The sequence below is a fragment of the Phascolarctos cinereus genome, unplaced genomic scaffold (genome assembly GCF_003287225.1).
Source record: "Phascolarctos cinereus isolate Bilbo 61053 unplaced genomic scaffold, phaCin_HiC Scaffold_726;HRSCAF=1367, whole genome shotgun sequence".
NCBI classification, from domain to species: domain Eukaryota; kingdom Metazoa; phylum Chordata; class Mammalia; order Diprotodontia; family Phascolarctidae; genus Phascolarctos; species Phascolarctos cinereus.
In genome coordinates this window covers 121600046-121617630 of record NW_027556098.1, presented here as the reverse complement: position 1 = coordinate 121617630, position 17585 = coordinate 121600046, and the positions used below count along the sequence as shown (strand labels likewise).

The 17585-nt window shown below is 35.8% G+C and overlaps 1 protein-coding gene across 2 annotated transcripts in view; it reads left to right on the top strand.

Annotated features, from left to right (window-relative positions):
* Positions 1-17585, top strand: part of RYK (receptor like tyrosine kinase) — a 113142-nt gene that overhangs the window by 93928 nt on the left and 1629 nt on the right. For both annotated transcript variants that reach the window (XM_020986079.2, XM_078146761.1), the window contains exon 14: positions 13898-14034. In XM_020986079.2, the coding sequence (XP_020841738.1) occupies positions 13898-14034 (137 nt within the window). The remainder of the gene's footprint in view (positions 1-13897; positions 14035-17585) is intronic.

Below are 17585 nucleotides of genomic sequence, written 5' to 3'. Positions count from 1 at the left end.
AACAAGTCTAATTCCTCTTCTGCATGACAGCCCTTTAAGTCCTTGAAGTCAGCTCTCATGTCCCAACTATCTTCTTTAGGTTCAGCATTCCTATATCCTCTTAATTGAGTCTCATGTGGCTTTATCTCAGGGTCCTTCACCATCTTGGTTGCATTACTTTGGATGCTCTCTAGCTTGTCATTGTCTTTTGTCAGGATTACAGGTGTGGTCTGACCAAAGTAAGATATAGTTTAACTTTCTCCTCCTGGAGATGTCCTAGACCTCTCAGTGCAGGGATCAGAGAGATCCCTGCCAGCTTCAGAGTCATGAAGGCCTGGGTTCAAGGCCTGCCTGGGACATATCCTGACTGTGTGATCCTGTGCAGCTCTCTCAGGGTATAAGGTGCAGAGAAGTTGCTGTTTCTCATTCCAGACACTCCTTCTCCTACCTCCATGCCTTCTTTCATCACCTGGGCTTAGAAAGTTCTCTCACTTTGCCTCTGCATCTTGTTTCCCTGGCTTTTTTAAAGATTCAACACGTGTCACTTTCTGCAGAAGGTCTTTTCCAGTTCTACTAATTGCTAATGCCTTCGCTTCTGTGATTACCTTACAGCTACTCTATATATATCTTGTAGGTACCTTGTTATTTTCATATTTGCCTCCCCATTAGAATTTGAACTCCTAGATCTCAGGGACTGATTTTGCTTTTCATTCCCTGTGCTTAGCACAATGCCATGTAGTAAGCACGTAATAGATGCTGGCTGACTGACTGACCTGTATTAGAAGACGGAGTTTTCTCATCTGAGAGTTCCCAATGTCAGTGAAATCATAGATCTACTCTATATTCCTATTCCTAAGATGCCATCACCTTTTGATTTATAGTGTATTTTTAGCCTATTAAAATCCCTAAATCTTTTTCGATAAACTGTTGACTTCCATCATCATGATTTACTTACGATATTGAAATCTAAGTGCAAGACTTTATAATTCATCTCATTTAATTTAATTTTATTAGATTCAGCCCAGTGTTTTAGCCTATCAGTCTTTTAATCTCTCCTTCATAGCTCTACCATGTAAAAATCTGATAAGCATTACTACACCTATAGCTTTATCCAGGTCATCAATTAAAAAAAAATGTTAATCAGAATAAGATCAAGCACAGTGCCTGGGAAAAGTACTCTTGACTTTTTTTCCAAGTTGATGTCGGACCATCAGCCCCTTTGAATTTTGCCTTCTGACCAGTTTTCAGCCAGCCTAACTGTAATATCAATTCCATCTTGTCTGTTTGATGAAAAACTTTGTCAAGTATTCAAATACTTTGTAAAAGATAAATGAAGCTGGTCTACGATGACCTGTTTTTGACCATGATGAGACTTGATGATCACTGCTTCCGTTTCTGGGTCTTTACTAACTATCCCTTTCCTGATATTTTCTAGAATTTTGCTAGGAATTGAAGTCATATTTACTGGCCTATAGTTTGCAGATTCTGTTCTCTTCCTTTTTCGAAAATTGAGATAATATTTGCCCTACTCTATTCCTTTGACACTTCTCTCACTTGTTACTGTTTTTCATAGATTACTGAAATTGTTTCAACCATCACATCTGCCTGTTCTTTCAGCAACCTGGGAGGTGTAGTTCATTCAGGCCTGGTGAACTGAACTTATCAAGGGCAGCTAGGTGTTCTCTTTCTATTACCTTGTCTTGGGCATCATCTTCTTATTTTTAGCTGTTATTTTTATTCTGTCCTTTCTAGACCAAAGATCATTTTCCATGGCAGAGAAAACAGGAACAGCCTAAGAGTCAAGCAGTTGTAACATCTACTCTTAACAACAGTTTTATATCCCTTGAGGCATCTAGGTGGTACAGTGGATAGTGCACTGGGCCTGGAATCAAGAAGACCTAAATTCAAGACCTTTATTAACTCTGTGATCCTGGGCAAGTCATTTAACTTCTGTTTGCCTCAGTTTGCTCAACTGTAAAATGGGAATAACAGCACCTGCCTCCTAGGATTGTTGTGAGGATCAAATGAGATAATATTTGTAGAAAGCTTAGCAGAGTGCCTGGCACATAATAGGTGCTATATAAATGCTTATTCCTTTCTCCTTTCCCCTTGTTTGAGCCTACTCTTTTTCCGAAATTTATAAAATAATAAATTTTTGTTGTCATTACCTTTCTTGACCAATTCCAGCTCATTCTAAATGTTAGTGTTTGTGAAACTATTTTGACAGGATTGTTCATAGTACCTATGCTTTTAAATTCATCCTCCATCATTGGCCCTTGCTTCCATATTCTCTGTATGTCTTTTAAAAACATAAGCTGGTTAATTCTTGAATCCATATTAAGTCACCTTAATCTTAGTACTTTCCCTCTGAAACTACCCCCACTTGATCCTTTATATCTCTTGTTTCTACATAGTTGTTTGTATGTTGTGAGCTTAGCTTAGCTTAGCTTCATCCGTAAAATGGGGATAATAATTCCAACTTAGACTGTGAGCTTCTTGAGAGCAAGGAATATTTTTTGCCTTTCTTTGTATCCCCAGTGCTCAATACAGTGCCTGGAGCATTGTAAGTGCATAGTAAATACTAGTTGACTGGACTGACTGATTAAAACAGTTCCTCTTTTCCTCATCATCAGAATTGTTTGTTTTTGTACTTTCAAAATTTCTCTCTTGAGAGCTTTCAACACTTCCTGGGCTGACTTCCATTGTAGGTCTATGGGATCCTTTCCCCAAAATTCTTTGAAGTATTCTCAATTAAAATTTAAGGTACATTCCGTCACTTTGACCTCCTGTGTTATAAATTATTAGATGAAGATGGAATGATTACTTTTTCCCAAAGTTTCCATCGTTTTTAACTCAGCAACTGGTTCTTCATTGGTATCCATCAGCTTCAGAATAGATGATAATATAAATAATAAAAACAACCAGCATTTATATAGTACTGTAGTGTTTACAGAGTACTTTAAATATCATCTCATTCTATCCTCACAACAAACACATTGTGAGCTAGGTATATTTATTATCCCCATTTTACAGGTGAAGAAACTGAATCTGAGAGACTGAGTGATTTACCCAGGGTTACATAGGTAATAAGTGTCTTGAGTTAGGATTTGAACTGAGGTTTTCCTGACTCCAAATCTAGCACAGACTCCAAATCTGTATCTACTATGCCACAAAGTTCTTGTTAATTCCTCTACCATTTGAAGGATGAATTATCATTAAGGCAAGTAAAAAGTTATTAGCTAATCTGATTATTCAGCAAATTTCCAGATTATTGACACTATTATATCTTTTTTCTTTGCTAGACTTGTATCTGGGTGCTTTGTACTTTATGCCAGTGATGACATTGTTTATGTTTCCACCTTTGTTGAGTTTCACCCCAAAACTCTACACTTTGCTTTTCTAGTCTTGTCCCTGGATTTCCTCACATTTAATATATCTTCTTAAGATACAGTGGTGCTCTACCTCTTCCACTCTACCATACTGCATCTCATTTCTTTTGAATAAGTCAGATCCTTGCAGAATATTCCAGTTATGGCTCCCATTCCACCAAGTCTCAGTGATATTCCTACAGTGACAAATTTGCTTCCTTGCATTAGGATCTCTAGTCCACTTTGCTTATTACCTACACTTTTTTTGTGTCCAGATATAGGAAGTTATGAATTCATTTCTGTCTCCTTTAACACTTGGGCATGTCTCTTTCTTCCCACATTGCAGCTTCTCTCTATGATTAAAATACGTCGGGAGTTTTCTACCTCAACCTTTCTTTTGCAGTTTAATGACTTTTTTTATTTAGGTTTGCCGCCTTCTCAAGGAGGCTTGTCCTAATTCCCCAAGGTGTTATTACATTTCCCAAGGCATTGTATATTTTGTGTATGTCCGGTATTTACATCTGTGAATGTATCATATTAGAATTTAAGCTTCTTGAAAACAAAGACTCTCATTCTTATATTTGTTTTCTGAGCACCTAGGACAGTGTCTGGCTCATAATAGGTGCTTGTCAAAGAATGAAGGCATACTTGAGCATAGATAACATTTACTTAACCATGGCAAGAAAACCAAAACATCACCTGCTATGTACAGATTGCCTCTTAGTTCCCATACTCTAGCCATGGTTTTTGGAAGCAGAATTCACTTACTCACTTTTAAGATCTTTTTAGTCTAGTTTCCAGTCTAATTATCCTACTGACGTTGCTCTCTCCAAGATATCCATTGACCTCTTCTTTACTAAATCTGTTGTTCTTTCTCAGTCCTCATCCACTTAACCATTCTCCTGAATTTAACACTGTTGGCCATGCCCTCTTCTTGGGTACGAGCTCTTTGTATGATTCCTGTGATACTCTTCTCTCCTGGTCCTACTTCTCACTGTGTCATCACTCCTTGGTTCTCTTCTTGCTCTGTAAGTGTGGATATTCTCTTAGGCTCTGTATTAGGCTGCCTACTCTTTATCTGATCCATCCTTTGGTTGTTTCCTGTTTCCATGTGTTCAGTGATCATTTTGTTGCACCTCCTCCTGCACCCATCTCTGTCTCTGTCTCCTATTCTCTCACTGTCTCTCTGTCTCTCTCTCTCTCCTGTTCTCTCTGTCTCTCTCCTGTTCTGTCTCTGTCATATTCTCTGTCTCTGTCATATTCTCTCCCATTCTCTGTCTCTCTCTCTGTTACTTACACACACACACACACACACACACACACACCCTTAAGTCCTAATGTCTTTTTTGACCTCCAGCTCTACATTTCCATCTCCTTCCTTGCACATCTGGACATTGCACCAGCACTTCACATTCAGGATGTTTAAGATTGAACTCATCATTTTCCCCTCAAAAAAGATCTGCCCTTATTTTAAAAAAGGCCAGGGCATTGTGCTATGCCTCAGGGACCAAGAAAGAAACATCAAAATAGTTCCTGGCCTTAAGGAGCTTATGTTCTAGTGAAGGATACAAGCACATGAACAGAAAGTTCCCTCCTTCTGTTTATTGGCACCACCATCTTCCTAATTACCCAGTTATGAAAACTTCAAATTAGATTTGGTTTCTTCTCTCCACCACATTCAAAAATAACAAGAGGATGGATAGAGAAAAAAGCTAGAGCCTCCATTTGGGGAACATTTATTTGAACCTTGGCTAAATTTTTTCCCCAGGCTCTTCAGGGCCTCATTTAGGTACCACTTCTTCAGAAAGTGTTCTGATTTCCCTCTTCTCTTTATTACCCAGCTGAAACTAATTTCTTTCTACTTTTGCTTCTTATACCAGCTTGTATAGACCTCCTCCTTTGCCATTATAAAATTATTTATCTCATTTATATTTATGTAAGTTTCCTATTACTAACATTAGGTTGTAAGCTCCTTGAAGGCAGGCATTGTGTGACTTTTTGTTTTCTGAACTCTTTGTATCCCAGTACCTACTTTTATCACTTTGTATCACAATGTCTTGTGCATATTAGCTTCAGAATTAGGATCAAGGGGAAGCCAATGTCTTCCCTTAACAAACTGGAAAAACTACATGGACATATAGGAAAAGGGACCATTATGTAATTCTCACTTCAGAATTGAGACTCTGCCAGTTTTGAGTTGCAATTTGGGAGATAAGTGAGATTGTCATTGAAATGACCAGAAGAAAGAGTAAGCTTGAGCAGATATGTCTAAAACTAATCTGATATGTTAAATTGGAATATAAAATTTAACACAGAAATAAAATCAAAAAGTGACAGTTTATATATCATTTTCATTGAATTGTATAACTTAGAGTCACTTAGAAGTTGTAGATCGTGATTATTTGATAAGTCTTAATTCTATAGGCAGTTAAAAATTATAATAGTGTGTTGTAAATACACAGAAATTCTTTTAGCTAACAAGAAAGAAGGGCCTGCAGACTGAAGACAGGTCTAAGATGCAAGCTCTATGGTATAGATAAGAACTTTTGAGAAAGCAGTTTTTGTCTCTGGAATCCAAAAATCAAACAGCATACCTAATAATAATCCATTTTTATTTCTTCTTACTATGTGGTTTAATATTTATGACATATCTTAAGTGAACCCAGTCCATTAGCATATTCATGTTATTTCTTGACCTCTGTGTGTGTATTATTATTAAAAACATTAAATTGGGAGTCAGAAGATAAGAAGTCCTGGCTCCCTGCTTTACACGGTGTAAAACCATGGGCAAGTTACTTCTTAGAACCTGTTTTCTTAACCTGTCAAATTAAAATAATAACTGTCCTGACTATATTACAAGTGTTATGGATCCAATGGGATAATGTTTGTGAATACACTAGAAATACAAGATGGTGATACTATCATAATTTGAGTGGATATGACCAGTCAGTGCTTTATGAGCAGATGAAAATATTTTTGGCCTTTTTTAGATTTGTCATTAACTTTTATTTGGCCCTCTCTAATCTTAAACTGACTAGACTACTTTAGCCACCAGGCAATTTCTTCTTAGCTATTCTCCAGACTCCTCTCTGCTACCTTCAAGATATGTATTCTTCATTCTAATAATTAGTGATGCAGTGTGAAAATTTGATTTTGTACCTGTCTTGATGTTAAATTGAATTACAACCAAAATACAATATTTGCTTTTGTTTTTTTGTTTTTGCTTTTTGGTGAGGCAAGCGTGGTTAAGTGACTTGTGCAGGGTCACACAGCTAGTAAGTGTAAGGTTGGATTTGATCTCAAGTTCTCCTGACTCCAAAGCCAGAGCTCTATCCACTGCGCCTCCTAGCTGTCCTCAAAATACAATATTTGGACACAGGGTTTGACATTTTAAAATTTTAGTACCAATGTCTCTATTTCTCTTGGTGGTTTTTTTTTGTTTGTTTTTGTGAGGCAATTGGAGTTATGTGACCTGCCCAGGGTCACACAGCTAGTGAATGTTAGTCTATTTTTAAGGAGTCCTTGGCCTCCTGGACACTCCACTCCAGCTTGCTCTAGAGATGTTAGATTCTAGAACTGGGGATAGACTTTGTCCCAGAGTTCACTAGTTTAGTGATGTCTTCTTGAACTTACCTTTGGCGACTTCTGGGAAGAGGAGGCTGGACTATTAGCCATCTTGAGCTACTAGGAACAACAGCAGGCGAGGTTGAGTGGTGTGTCCATTTTAGATGCCTGCTGTTCCCCTCTGCTCTCCCTGTAAGATTAGTAGGCGGCTGTGGCAAGAGAATTGTGGGGCACCAGTGATGGCTGAAAGGGAGAATTGGTAAGAATGCATGATCAAAGAATGGATAAGTCCCTAAGTGCCCCTCAGGAGGGTTCCATAATAATTCATGCATATGTATGTATGTATGTATATATTTATGTATTTGTATATATAATATATATGCATGTATATAGATATAAATATATACCCGCATACACACTATTTAGGCTAAGCCCTTGAGGCAAACTCAAGCCCAGGCAAGACCAGCCTCCCCTAGGGTGCTTATACTCCATGGGACAATTCTATTGTGAGTGAGGTTCCTATCTATTCCTTAGGCACTGCAGCTTTTCTTCACTGCTTTAATGTGGAACACCCATTCTTGTTACACTGTTAAAAACAAAACCATCCAAAACTACATGATTATAGGTACGCAAAAAGCCTTTGACAAAATACAACAGTCATTTATGGAGAGGAGAGACCCCTCCCTAGAAAGTTTTGAAATAGAAAGATCATTTAAAAAAATACACATATGCACTCACATTATATATGACTGAGGAACACTAGAAGCAGTGAAATAAGAGAAAGTAAAGGTAAAAACATAGTCAAAGATTATCCCTATTTGCTGATGTGATGGTTTACTTAGAAATCCTTAAAGAGTAAGAAGATAAATTGAGACAACTTAAGTAAAGAGCAAGATGCAGAGTAAATGCATAAAAATCAACAGTGCTTCTATGTAACAATACAAGATCTAAAAAGAAATTACAGGTTCCATTCAAAATGACTACCAAAAGCACAAGCTGTCTAAGAGACAGTCTTCCAAGATAACATAAGATTTTAAAGATTGAATTTAAAATACTCTAGACAACAAAATAATGGCTTACATGTTTGAAACATTCAGTGCTCCTGGCTTGACACACTAATACAATAAAATTGGTGTTACCAAAATTAATTTACAGATTAAATGCTAAGACAGTCATGGTCCTGAGGAGATGCTTTATAGAGCTAGACAAACTAATAACATCTGTTTAGAGGAATACATGTTTTATAATCTGAAAGGAAATAAGGAAAAGAAATGGAAATGAAAGGAGAAATAGAACTTCTAGACTTCACATATTTTAAAGCAGTAGTTAATCAAGACTATTTGGTAGTATGTTAAAAAAAAATAGGAAAATTACATCAGTGTAACCAACTAAATATGAAAGAATCAGAAACATTTTAATTCAGTAACCTAGCTTTCAATAAAATGGTACATGAGTAACTTGAGTAAGTACTTCCTATTTGACAAGAACTTCTGGGAAAGCTGAAAAGCAGTTTGACCAAAATTAGTTTTAGACTAATAGCTTACATTATATGTGACAATAATCTGAAAATGTTTACCTGGCCTGCACATTCAGGGTCACACCATAGAAACTTTAGAAGAAAACCAGTGCAGATGCCTTTTGTATTATGACTCTGGTGAGAACTCTTAACCAAATAAGGAATTGTGCCAGTCACCAAAATTAAAATAAATAATGCTTATTACTTGAAGTTGAAAAGCTTTTTGCATAAACAAAATCAATGAATTAGGATAAGAAGGAAAGCTATCAACTGAGGAAAAAAGTCTTTGCATTAGATAGCTCTGATAAAGGCCTGATATCCAAGCTGTATATGAAACTAACACAAATATACAAGGGCCAAGATCCATTCCCCAATAAACAGTCAGAAAAGATATAGTTCTCAAAAGAATTTCAAACTGTTAATAACCATATGAATACTGTCCAGATAACTAATAACAAGTGCATTCAAATCAAAAGAACTCTGAAGTTTCATCTCACACCCAGCAAACTGACCAAGATAAGAAAATGGGGAAGGAAATAAGCATTTAATGAATGCCTACTATGTACTAGGTATTGTGGTAATAGTTTTACAAATATTTATCTCATTTAGTCCTCACAACAACCGTTAAGGGTAAGTGATAGTATGATCCTCATTTTATAGTTGAGGAAACTTAGAGGCAGACAGAGGTTAAGTGACACAGGGTTATACAGGTAGGCCGTGTCTGTGACTGTATTTGAACTTCAGTCTTCCTGACTCCAGGCAAGGTGCTGTATCCATTGTACCACCTAACTGCCATTGAAGAGGTTATGGAAAGACAGGCACGCTATTATATTGTTCTTGGTGTTGTCGAATTGGTCCAAACATTCTAGAAAGCAATTTTAAATTATACTAAGAAAGTAAATGAAATGCCCATACTTTCTGATCTAGAGATCCTGCTGTTACCTATAATACCCTGAGTATGTCAAAAATAGAAAAAGCCCCACATACACCAAAATTTTATAACAGCTCTTTTCGTAGTACCAAAGAACTGGGGCTGGGAGGGGGGGGAGAATAGTGCATGTCTATCAGATGGGAAATGGCTAAATAAATTGCTGCCCTCATGCGTCTTACCATCTAGTAGAGTGGTGAAATACATATACAAATAGGTATAATAAAAAAATAATACAAGCTCAGTATAGAGTTAGAGTATTATGTGTGTCTTGAGAAGGGAAAGATTAGACAAGGATTCTGAGAAGGCATCGTGAAGTAGGCAGCATTTGAGTTGACCTTTAAAGGACTAGAAGAATTTGGGTAGATGTGAAGGAGAATGGGATGGGGAAAACATTGAAAGGAATATTTGACATGTTTGAGGAACTGAAAGTAGTCCAGTTTGGCTAGAATGTGGAACATAAGGATAGTAGTAGTATGAGATCAGTCTGGAAAGGTAGAGGAGCATTAGATTATAAGGACTTTGCCACACTAAGGAATTTTAACATTATCTGACAGATAATCCTAACCCTGCTGCTATTTATTTTCTCTGAGACATTGACCCTCTCTAGGCTTCTCATCTGTAAAATAAGGGGCTTGGATCAAATTTAGGGTCGTTTCCATCTCTTAAATCTTATGATCTTAAAGTGGAGAGCCATTGAAGAGTTTTGAGCAGGAGTGATATGACCAGATTTGTGCACAATAATAGCTGATACAGTATATAGAGCTTTATGCTTTATAGAGGCCTTTACATACATTGCTTCATGCAGCGTTTTATTATCCTGTTTTATAAGGAAGATTAATCTGACAGTCATGTGAAGAAGCAATTAGAGGGCAGAGATAGGAAGATTGGAAAGTTGGTTTATATTGTTAATATATAGTCTTCATTTCATAGGTGCACAAAAGTGTTTTATAAAAACCGTAGAGAAATCCAAGAAAGTATATGTGGGTATCCATCAAAAAAGCATTATCATATATCCTTGGTTGCTGTTTTCATAAATTTGAACTATATTTTTCCTTATCCTTGTTTAGTATAATTTCCATGGTTGGCAAGTCTTGAATATGGGGAGTCTTAAATCCCTGTTTACATTCAGTTTTTATTCTGTTTTCTGAAATGTGTGAGATTATTGCATACAAGCAACTCAGTGAAGTAACTGGATTTTTCCAAGAGGACTACTTCTATCAATATAGTCTTTAAACAGCTTTTCCACTGAGCAAAAGTAATTATCGAGGACCAGTAATAATAATAACCCAAACATATATAGCAGTTTAACTACTGTCCTCCACCATTTGGTTGACTCATGATGTGGAGTAATCCAGGGATCTAAAAGGACTGTCCTAGCAAAACAAACAGGTCCTATTCTATTAAGTTTTGGAATAGCTACAGTCTCTATTGATAGAGGGAATATCCAAACTGACAAATTTACAGACCTTTTCATTATTGAAGTAAAATAAGTTCAATTTCTATCAGATGTTTATAGTATTAACTCTGCTTTCTAAATTGAGTGAGTTCTTTGAAAATCACCATGTAATTGCTTTGTAATGATATTTTAAATCATTTTTAAGTCTTTAATAAGAATTGTCAGTCACTTAATGTAAAGAAGTTATAGTTTCTTTTCAGTAATGAATAATGTAGCAACTTTTGGGAACACTGGAAACTTGGGCTATGTAGGTTTAGAAATCTTATTGGCACACAGGTAGTGAATAATATAGCTTTGATTTGGACCCAGATTGGGGATGAACTGCAAAGATTTTACCTGGCACTCCAGGGGGAAAAATAAATGCATAACTGCTTTAAAGTTTAATCCTCATTATTAACATTTTCTCATTCGCTTTCTTAAGTATAGACAATCAAATAATGATAAGATACAACAAACTTTGAGGTGTAGATGTAAAGCAGTTCTTAGAGGAATGATCACTTATATTCACAAAAGAGAAAGAAAGGATTAGTGAATTGACCATGCAATTAAAACAAAACAAAACAGACAACTAGAAAACTAATAAACTGTCCCAGAACAAACAACAAAGAGATTTTGAAAACTGGTAAATAAAGAGAAACTAGATAAAGAAACAAAATTGAAAATAAAAAACAGCATTTTCTAAGTGCAGTTAGAAAGCAAGACTGTGAATTTATGCATTTCTGGGCACTCATAGAGGATAAAAGGGATTAAAAAATCATGATTCCTGGTAGATAAGGCCTAATTTGTAAGACATGAGATGCCAAATGAATTTGGCACAAGAATAGGCGTGGCCTTCTCGTTGTATTGGGGCAATTAAATGTCACAGTGGATAGACATATATGTGTATGTATATGTGTGCATGTATGCAGCTAAGTAGTGCAGTGAATAGAGTGCCTGGCCTGGCGTCAGAAAGACTCATCTTTGTGAGTTCAAATTGGCCTCAGACATTTACTAGCTGTGTGACCCTGGGCAAGTCACTTAACTTTGCTTCAGTTTCCTCTCTATAAAATGAGCTGGAGGAGGAAATGGCAAATCACTCCAGTATCTTTGCCAAGAAAACCCCCAATGGGTTCATGAAGAGTTGAAAAATGACTTAGAAAATCTCATTGTATCATGTGCCCTTTTAGTTTTGATTAATCTGGCTCATAATAAGCTAGCAGTTATAGAACACTTAAAATTTGCAAAGTACTTTGTATAAAGTGTACACATAGGTGGATATGTGTATGTGTATATCTGTATATATGTCAAATAAGAGTTGAATAGTTCATCCTTCTTACTAACATCCATTATCATTATATCAACATTCTGAGCAGCAGTGGCCCCATAGTTTTTTGTTTGTTTGCTTTTAAGGGCAACTAATGTATGTTTTACATAGTCAACATATTTCCTCCAAATAGTCTAAGTTAATGAGCTCTTATAGTAGCAATGATTTCTTAGTAATGTATACTGACTATATATGTGGCAAAGGTCTTAATGCAAGGAAAATCATAGGGGAAAGCAATTCAGAGTTTATTCCCAAGATAAACATTCAAAGTAAGATACTCCCATAATTCCTGTCACCTTAAGGCATATAGATACTTGTGTTCAAATGAAATATTTCATATCTATGTAGCATTTTTTAGTTTATAAAAACACTTCTTTACAACTCTGTGAGATAGGTAGTGTAAATATTTCCATTTTACTGATGAAGAAACTGAAGCTCAGAGGGTTTTTGATTTGGCCACCAGGACATAGCTAGTGAGTATTGGAGTCAAGTCTCAAAGCCATGTCTTAGAACTGGACCTCCAATGCTTTTTCCATTACATCACAATGCATTTATTAAACACAACGTTTTTATTTCTTCTAACCTAGGAAAATAAAATTTTTTGACCAAACAAGGGATAGAGAGCATTAAAGAAAAAAATAAACAATTTCAGCTACATAAAATTTTGAAAACCTTTTGCACAGGCAAGATCAGTGCAGCTAAGATAAGAAAAGAAACTGTCAGATGGAGAAAAAAAAATCTTTGAATCATGTATCTCTTCTTAATGTGACTAATATCCAAGATACACAATGGGAATTACCACCTTGTTATGTGACTAAAAGGATATGAACAGTTTTCAGAAGAATTTTAAACCATCATCAGTATGAAACATTTCTCCAATCACAGCAAAGGAAATGGAAATGACTGAAATTTCGTCTTATGTCCAGCAAACTGACAAAAATGACCCCCCAAAATAGTTAATTTTGGAGGGAATGTGCATATTGGAATGTGTACACCGGCCCTCCAAGTGGGCCTGTGCAACCTTCTGGAAAAACACTTTGGAGTTACACAAGAAGAACCACTAAACTTCATTCACTTTGATGTCCCACTAGTAAGCATGTACTGCATGGAGGTTAGAGACAAAGAAAGGCTCCATATATATCAAAATATTCATAGCTATGTTTTGTGGTATCAAAAAACTGGGAATGGTAGATTCCCATGGATTGGAGATTGGCTGAACTAATTTGGCATATGAAATGGAATAATGGGAATATTATTGTAAAAAATTACAAATATACGATATTCAGAGAACCATGTGGAGATTAGCATGAACTTATGCAGTTGAGTAACCAGTAAAACAATATATGTAATGATTGCAATAATGTAGATGAACACTAAAAGCCAAACTGAGTAACTGTAATGAGCAATCATGGCCTCAGAAAAGAGATGAAGAAACACCTTCCTCTCAGTGTGAAAAGGGGGGCAGAAGAAAAGCAGGGGACAGCTGTGGATGCAGAATATTGCATGTCCTGTCAGATATGATTACTTTGATTTGCTTAATCATTTTTGTTTGTTACAATGGCCTGAAGGTGGGTGGGGTATATTCAGAAGTGACTTATGTAAAAAAATGTGTATTAATAAAACTAATTCAGAAGAAAAAGAAATTGATTTGAAAAATGATAAGTGATGCATATTTTATTTAACAGTTAAATTGATTTTTCATAAGTTACCATTAGTAGAATCTTGGCAGATGTCACTATTATTGAAAAAATGTGCTTTTTTGTTTTTTTTTTCTCTTCAGTGGGCATTTGGAGTAACACTATGGGAACTAATGACTCTGGGCCAGACCCCTTATGTGGATATTGACCCATTTGAGATGGCTGCTTATCTAAAAGATGGCTACCGAATAGCTCAACCAATCAACTGCCCTGATGAATTGTAAGTTTCAGCATTTTGGGAGAAATAAAAGTTCAATCTTATTTCATTGACTAATAAATATTTCTTATGAAATAGAAAATCCTGATCAGAATTTTTCTATTTAGTGAGAAAACTTCTGTCATGTAAATTATTTTTTCATAGTGGATTAGAGATTTTAAGAAACCGTGCCTTTCAGATGACTGGGTTAAAAGCTAGAACAAATCCATTTATTTCTTAATGTACCTGATTTTAGCCTAAGAGAATAATTTACACAGTGTATCTGACTGAATAGATGTATATTATTCTGTTTATAGTAATAGCTATACATTATTTGAAGGACATTCTAAAGATTTCCATCAAAAGCAATTACATATTAAGTATAGATAGATAAACATCTATCTATATATATATCTATATATCTATATATAATTTATTTCATACTTAATGGATTTTTAAAAATTCTTGTATATCTGAACTCACTGTGTCCCAGTCACATGAATATAATATGGTATATAAGCTCCTTGAGAATAAGGATTGTTTCACTCTTCATTTGTATCTCTAGCATAATGCCTGGCTCATTGTTGGCATTTAGTAAATACTTGATTGATTAATTGAATGGTATGAAGGTTTTAAGCACATGAGTTAATAGAGTTGTTCAATCGTTAGCATTTTAATCTCGTGAACAAAATTAACCATAAATTTGGGGAACATAATGCCTATGACATTGTTGTCTCACAAGGGACCCAACTTAAATAGTAATTTGTAATCTCAGCTCACCCTTTTAAAAAATGTCTTCACATTTAAGAGGGACAGCCTAGGTAGTACAGTTGATGGAGTGTGCCAGGCCTGGAGTCAAGAAGACCTGAGTTCAAATTTGGCCTTAGATACTAGTTATGTGGCCCTGGGCAAGTCACTTCACCCTGTTTACTCTCAATTTCCTCATCTGTAAAATGAGCTGGAGAAGGAAATGGCAAACCACTCCAATATTTCTAGTAGTTTCTTTTAGCCCACTTTCTGTGATCTTGGGTTTAAATCCTGACTCCTACAGTTGTGAGCCAAGACTCAGTTTCTTCATTTTTATTGATGGATTAGCCTAGATAACATCCAGGGATCCTCCCAGCTCTAAATCCTGTGATTCTGTTCTGCTAACTTGCCTCAGTGGACTAATGCAAATCAGAATAAGCATGATGTAAATTAAAAGGTTACTACGAGGAATTTAAATTCTTATTAATTGGATAACTAATAAAGAACCCAAAGAATAGATAATAAAAAATATCTTCCCTCAAAGTTAAGAAACTACTTTGAAAGAATGTCATTGTGAATGTGTTGTCTGATGCATTCACTATGTTGAATATTTTTGCTTGATAAGTTTTTCTGGGTCACAAGGAGGAGGGGAGAGTTCAACCTAGTAGTAATATGAAGACAGAATGCATAATTAAAATGTATCTTTTTAAAAATAATCATGAGTGTTTTTTAAAAAATCAGTTTAGTACATATAACCATTGATATGCCAAACACTTCATTTTATCTGTTGGTTGAATTTCCTGCCCTACTAGTTCTTTTAAATTAGTAAAATTGACTCATTTAAAATTTTTCTTCCTCTCACTGCCCATACTCATTTTTTTGATGCTCCTAAGGTGTCCCCCCCTTTTTAAAATAATTAATTATTTTTAATTTTCAACATTCACTTCCATAAAATTTTGAGTTTTAAATTTTCTCCCCTTCTCTCTCCTCCCCCCTCCCCAAGACAGCATGCAATCTGATATAGGCTCTACTTATAAATTCATATTAAGTATATTTTCCCATTAGTCATGTTGTAAAGAAGTATTAGAACTGATGGGAGGAGCCACAAGAATGAAGCAATAAAAACAACAAGAGAGAAGGAGAGTAAATAGTATGCTTCCATCTACATTCAGACTCCATAGTTCATTCTTTGGATGGGGATAGTATTTTCCATCCTGAGTCTTTCGGAGTTGTCTTAGATCCTTGGATTGCTGAGAAGGGCTAAGTCTATCAAAGTCAGTCATCGCACATTGTGGCTGTTACTGTGTACAACATTCTCGTAGTTCTGCTCATTTCACTCAGCATCAGTTCATATAAGTGTTTCCAGGTTTTTCTGAGGTCTGCCTGCTCATCAATTCTTATAGCACAATAATATTCCATTACATTCATGTACTACAACCATTCCCCAATTGATGGTCATCCTCTCAGTTTCCAATTTTTTGCCACCACAGAACTGCTATAAATATTTTTGTACCTGTGGGTCACTTTCCCGTTTTTGTGACCTCTTTGGGGTACAGACCTAGAAGTAGTATTGATGGGTCAAAGGGTATGCACAGGTTTTTTTTTTTTTGGTTTTTTTGTTGTTTTAGGCAATGGGGTTAAGTGACTTGCCCAGGGTCACACAGCTAGTAAGTGTTATGTGTCTGAGGCCGGATTTGAACTCAGGTCGTCCTGAATCCAGAGCCAGTGCTCTATCCACTGCATCACCTCGCTGCCCCTGGTATGCACATTTTTATAGCCCTTTGGGCATAGTTCCAAAGTGCTCTCCAGAATGGTTGGATCAGTTCACAATGCCACTAACAACCCATTAGTCTCCCAATTTTCCCACATCTTCTCCAACATCATTTTCCCATTTTGTCATGTTAGCCAATCTGATAGGTGTGATGTGGTACCTCAAAGTTATTTTGATTTGCATTTCTCTAATCAATAGCGATTTAGAGTATTTTTTCACATGACTATAGATAGCTTTAATTTCTTCCTCTGAAAACTGCCTGTTCATATCCTTTGACCATTTATCAATTGCAGAATGACTTGTATTCATATAAATTTGACTCAGTTCTCTATATATTTTAGAAACAAGGCCTTTGTCAGAGACACTGGTTGTAAAAGTTCTTTCCCAGTTTTCTGCTTCCCTCCTAATCTTGGTTGCATTGGCTTTGTTTGTGCAAAAACTTTTCAATTTAATGTAATCAAAATTATCTATTTTGTATTTCATAATGTTCTCTATCTCTTGTTTGGTCATAAATTTTTCCCTTCTCCATAGATCTGATAGGTAAACTATTCTCAGTCTTTAAATCATGTGCCTATTTTGACTCTGCCTTGGTATAGGGTGTAAGATATTGGTCTGTCATACTATCCTTCAGTTTTCCCAGCAGTTTTTGTTAAATAGTGATTTCTTATCCCAGAAGCTGGAGTCTTTGGATTTATCAAATAGTAGATCACTATAGTCATTAATTGTTGTGTCTTACATACCTAACCTATTCCACTGATCCACCCACTCTATTTCTTAGCCAGTAACAAATAGTTTTGATGATTGCTGCTTTATAATATAATTTAAGGTCTGGTACAGCTAGGCCACCTTCCCTTGCGTTTCTTTTCATTAGTTCCTTTCATATTCTGGACCTTTTGTTCTTCCTGATGAATTTTATTATTGTTTTTTCTAGCTGTACATACTCATTTTTTGATAGAGCTAATAATTAGTAGTGAAATAATCAAAAAGAGCAAAAAAAAGTTTTTTAAGAGCAGTTAGTTAACTTAGAGATAATGAACAGCTAAATTGTCAGCTAACC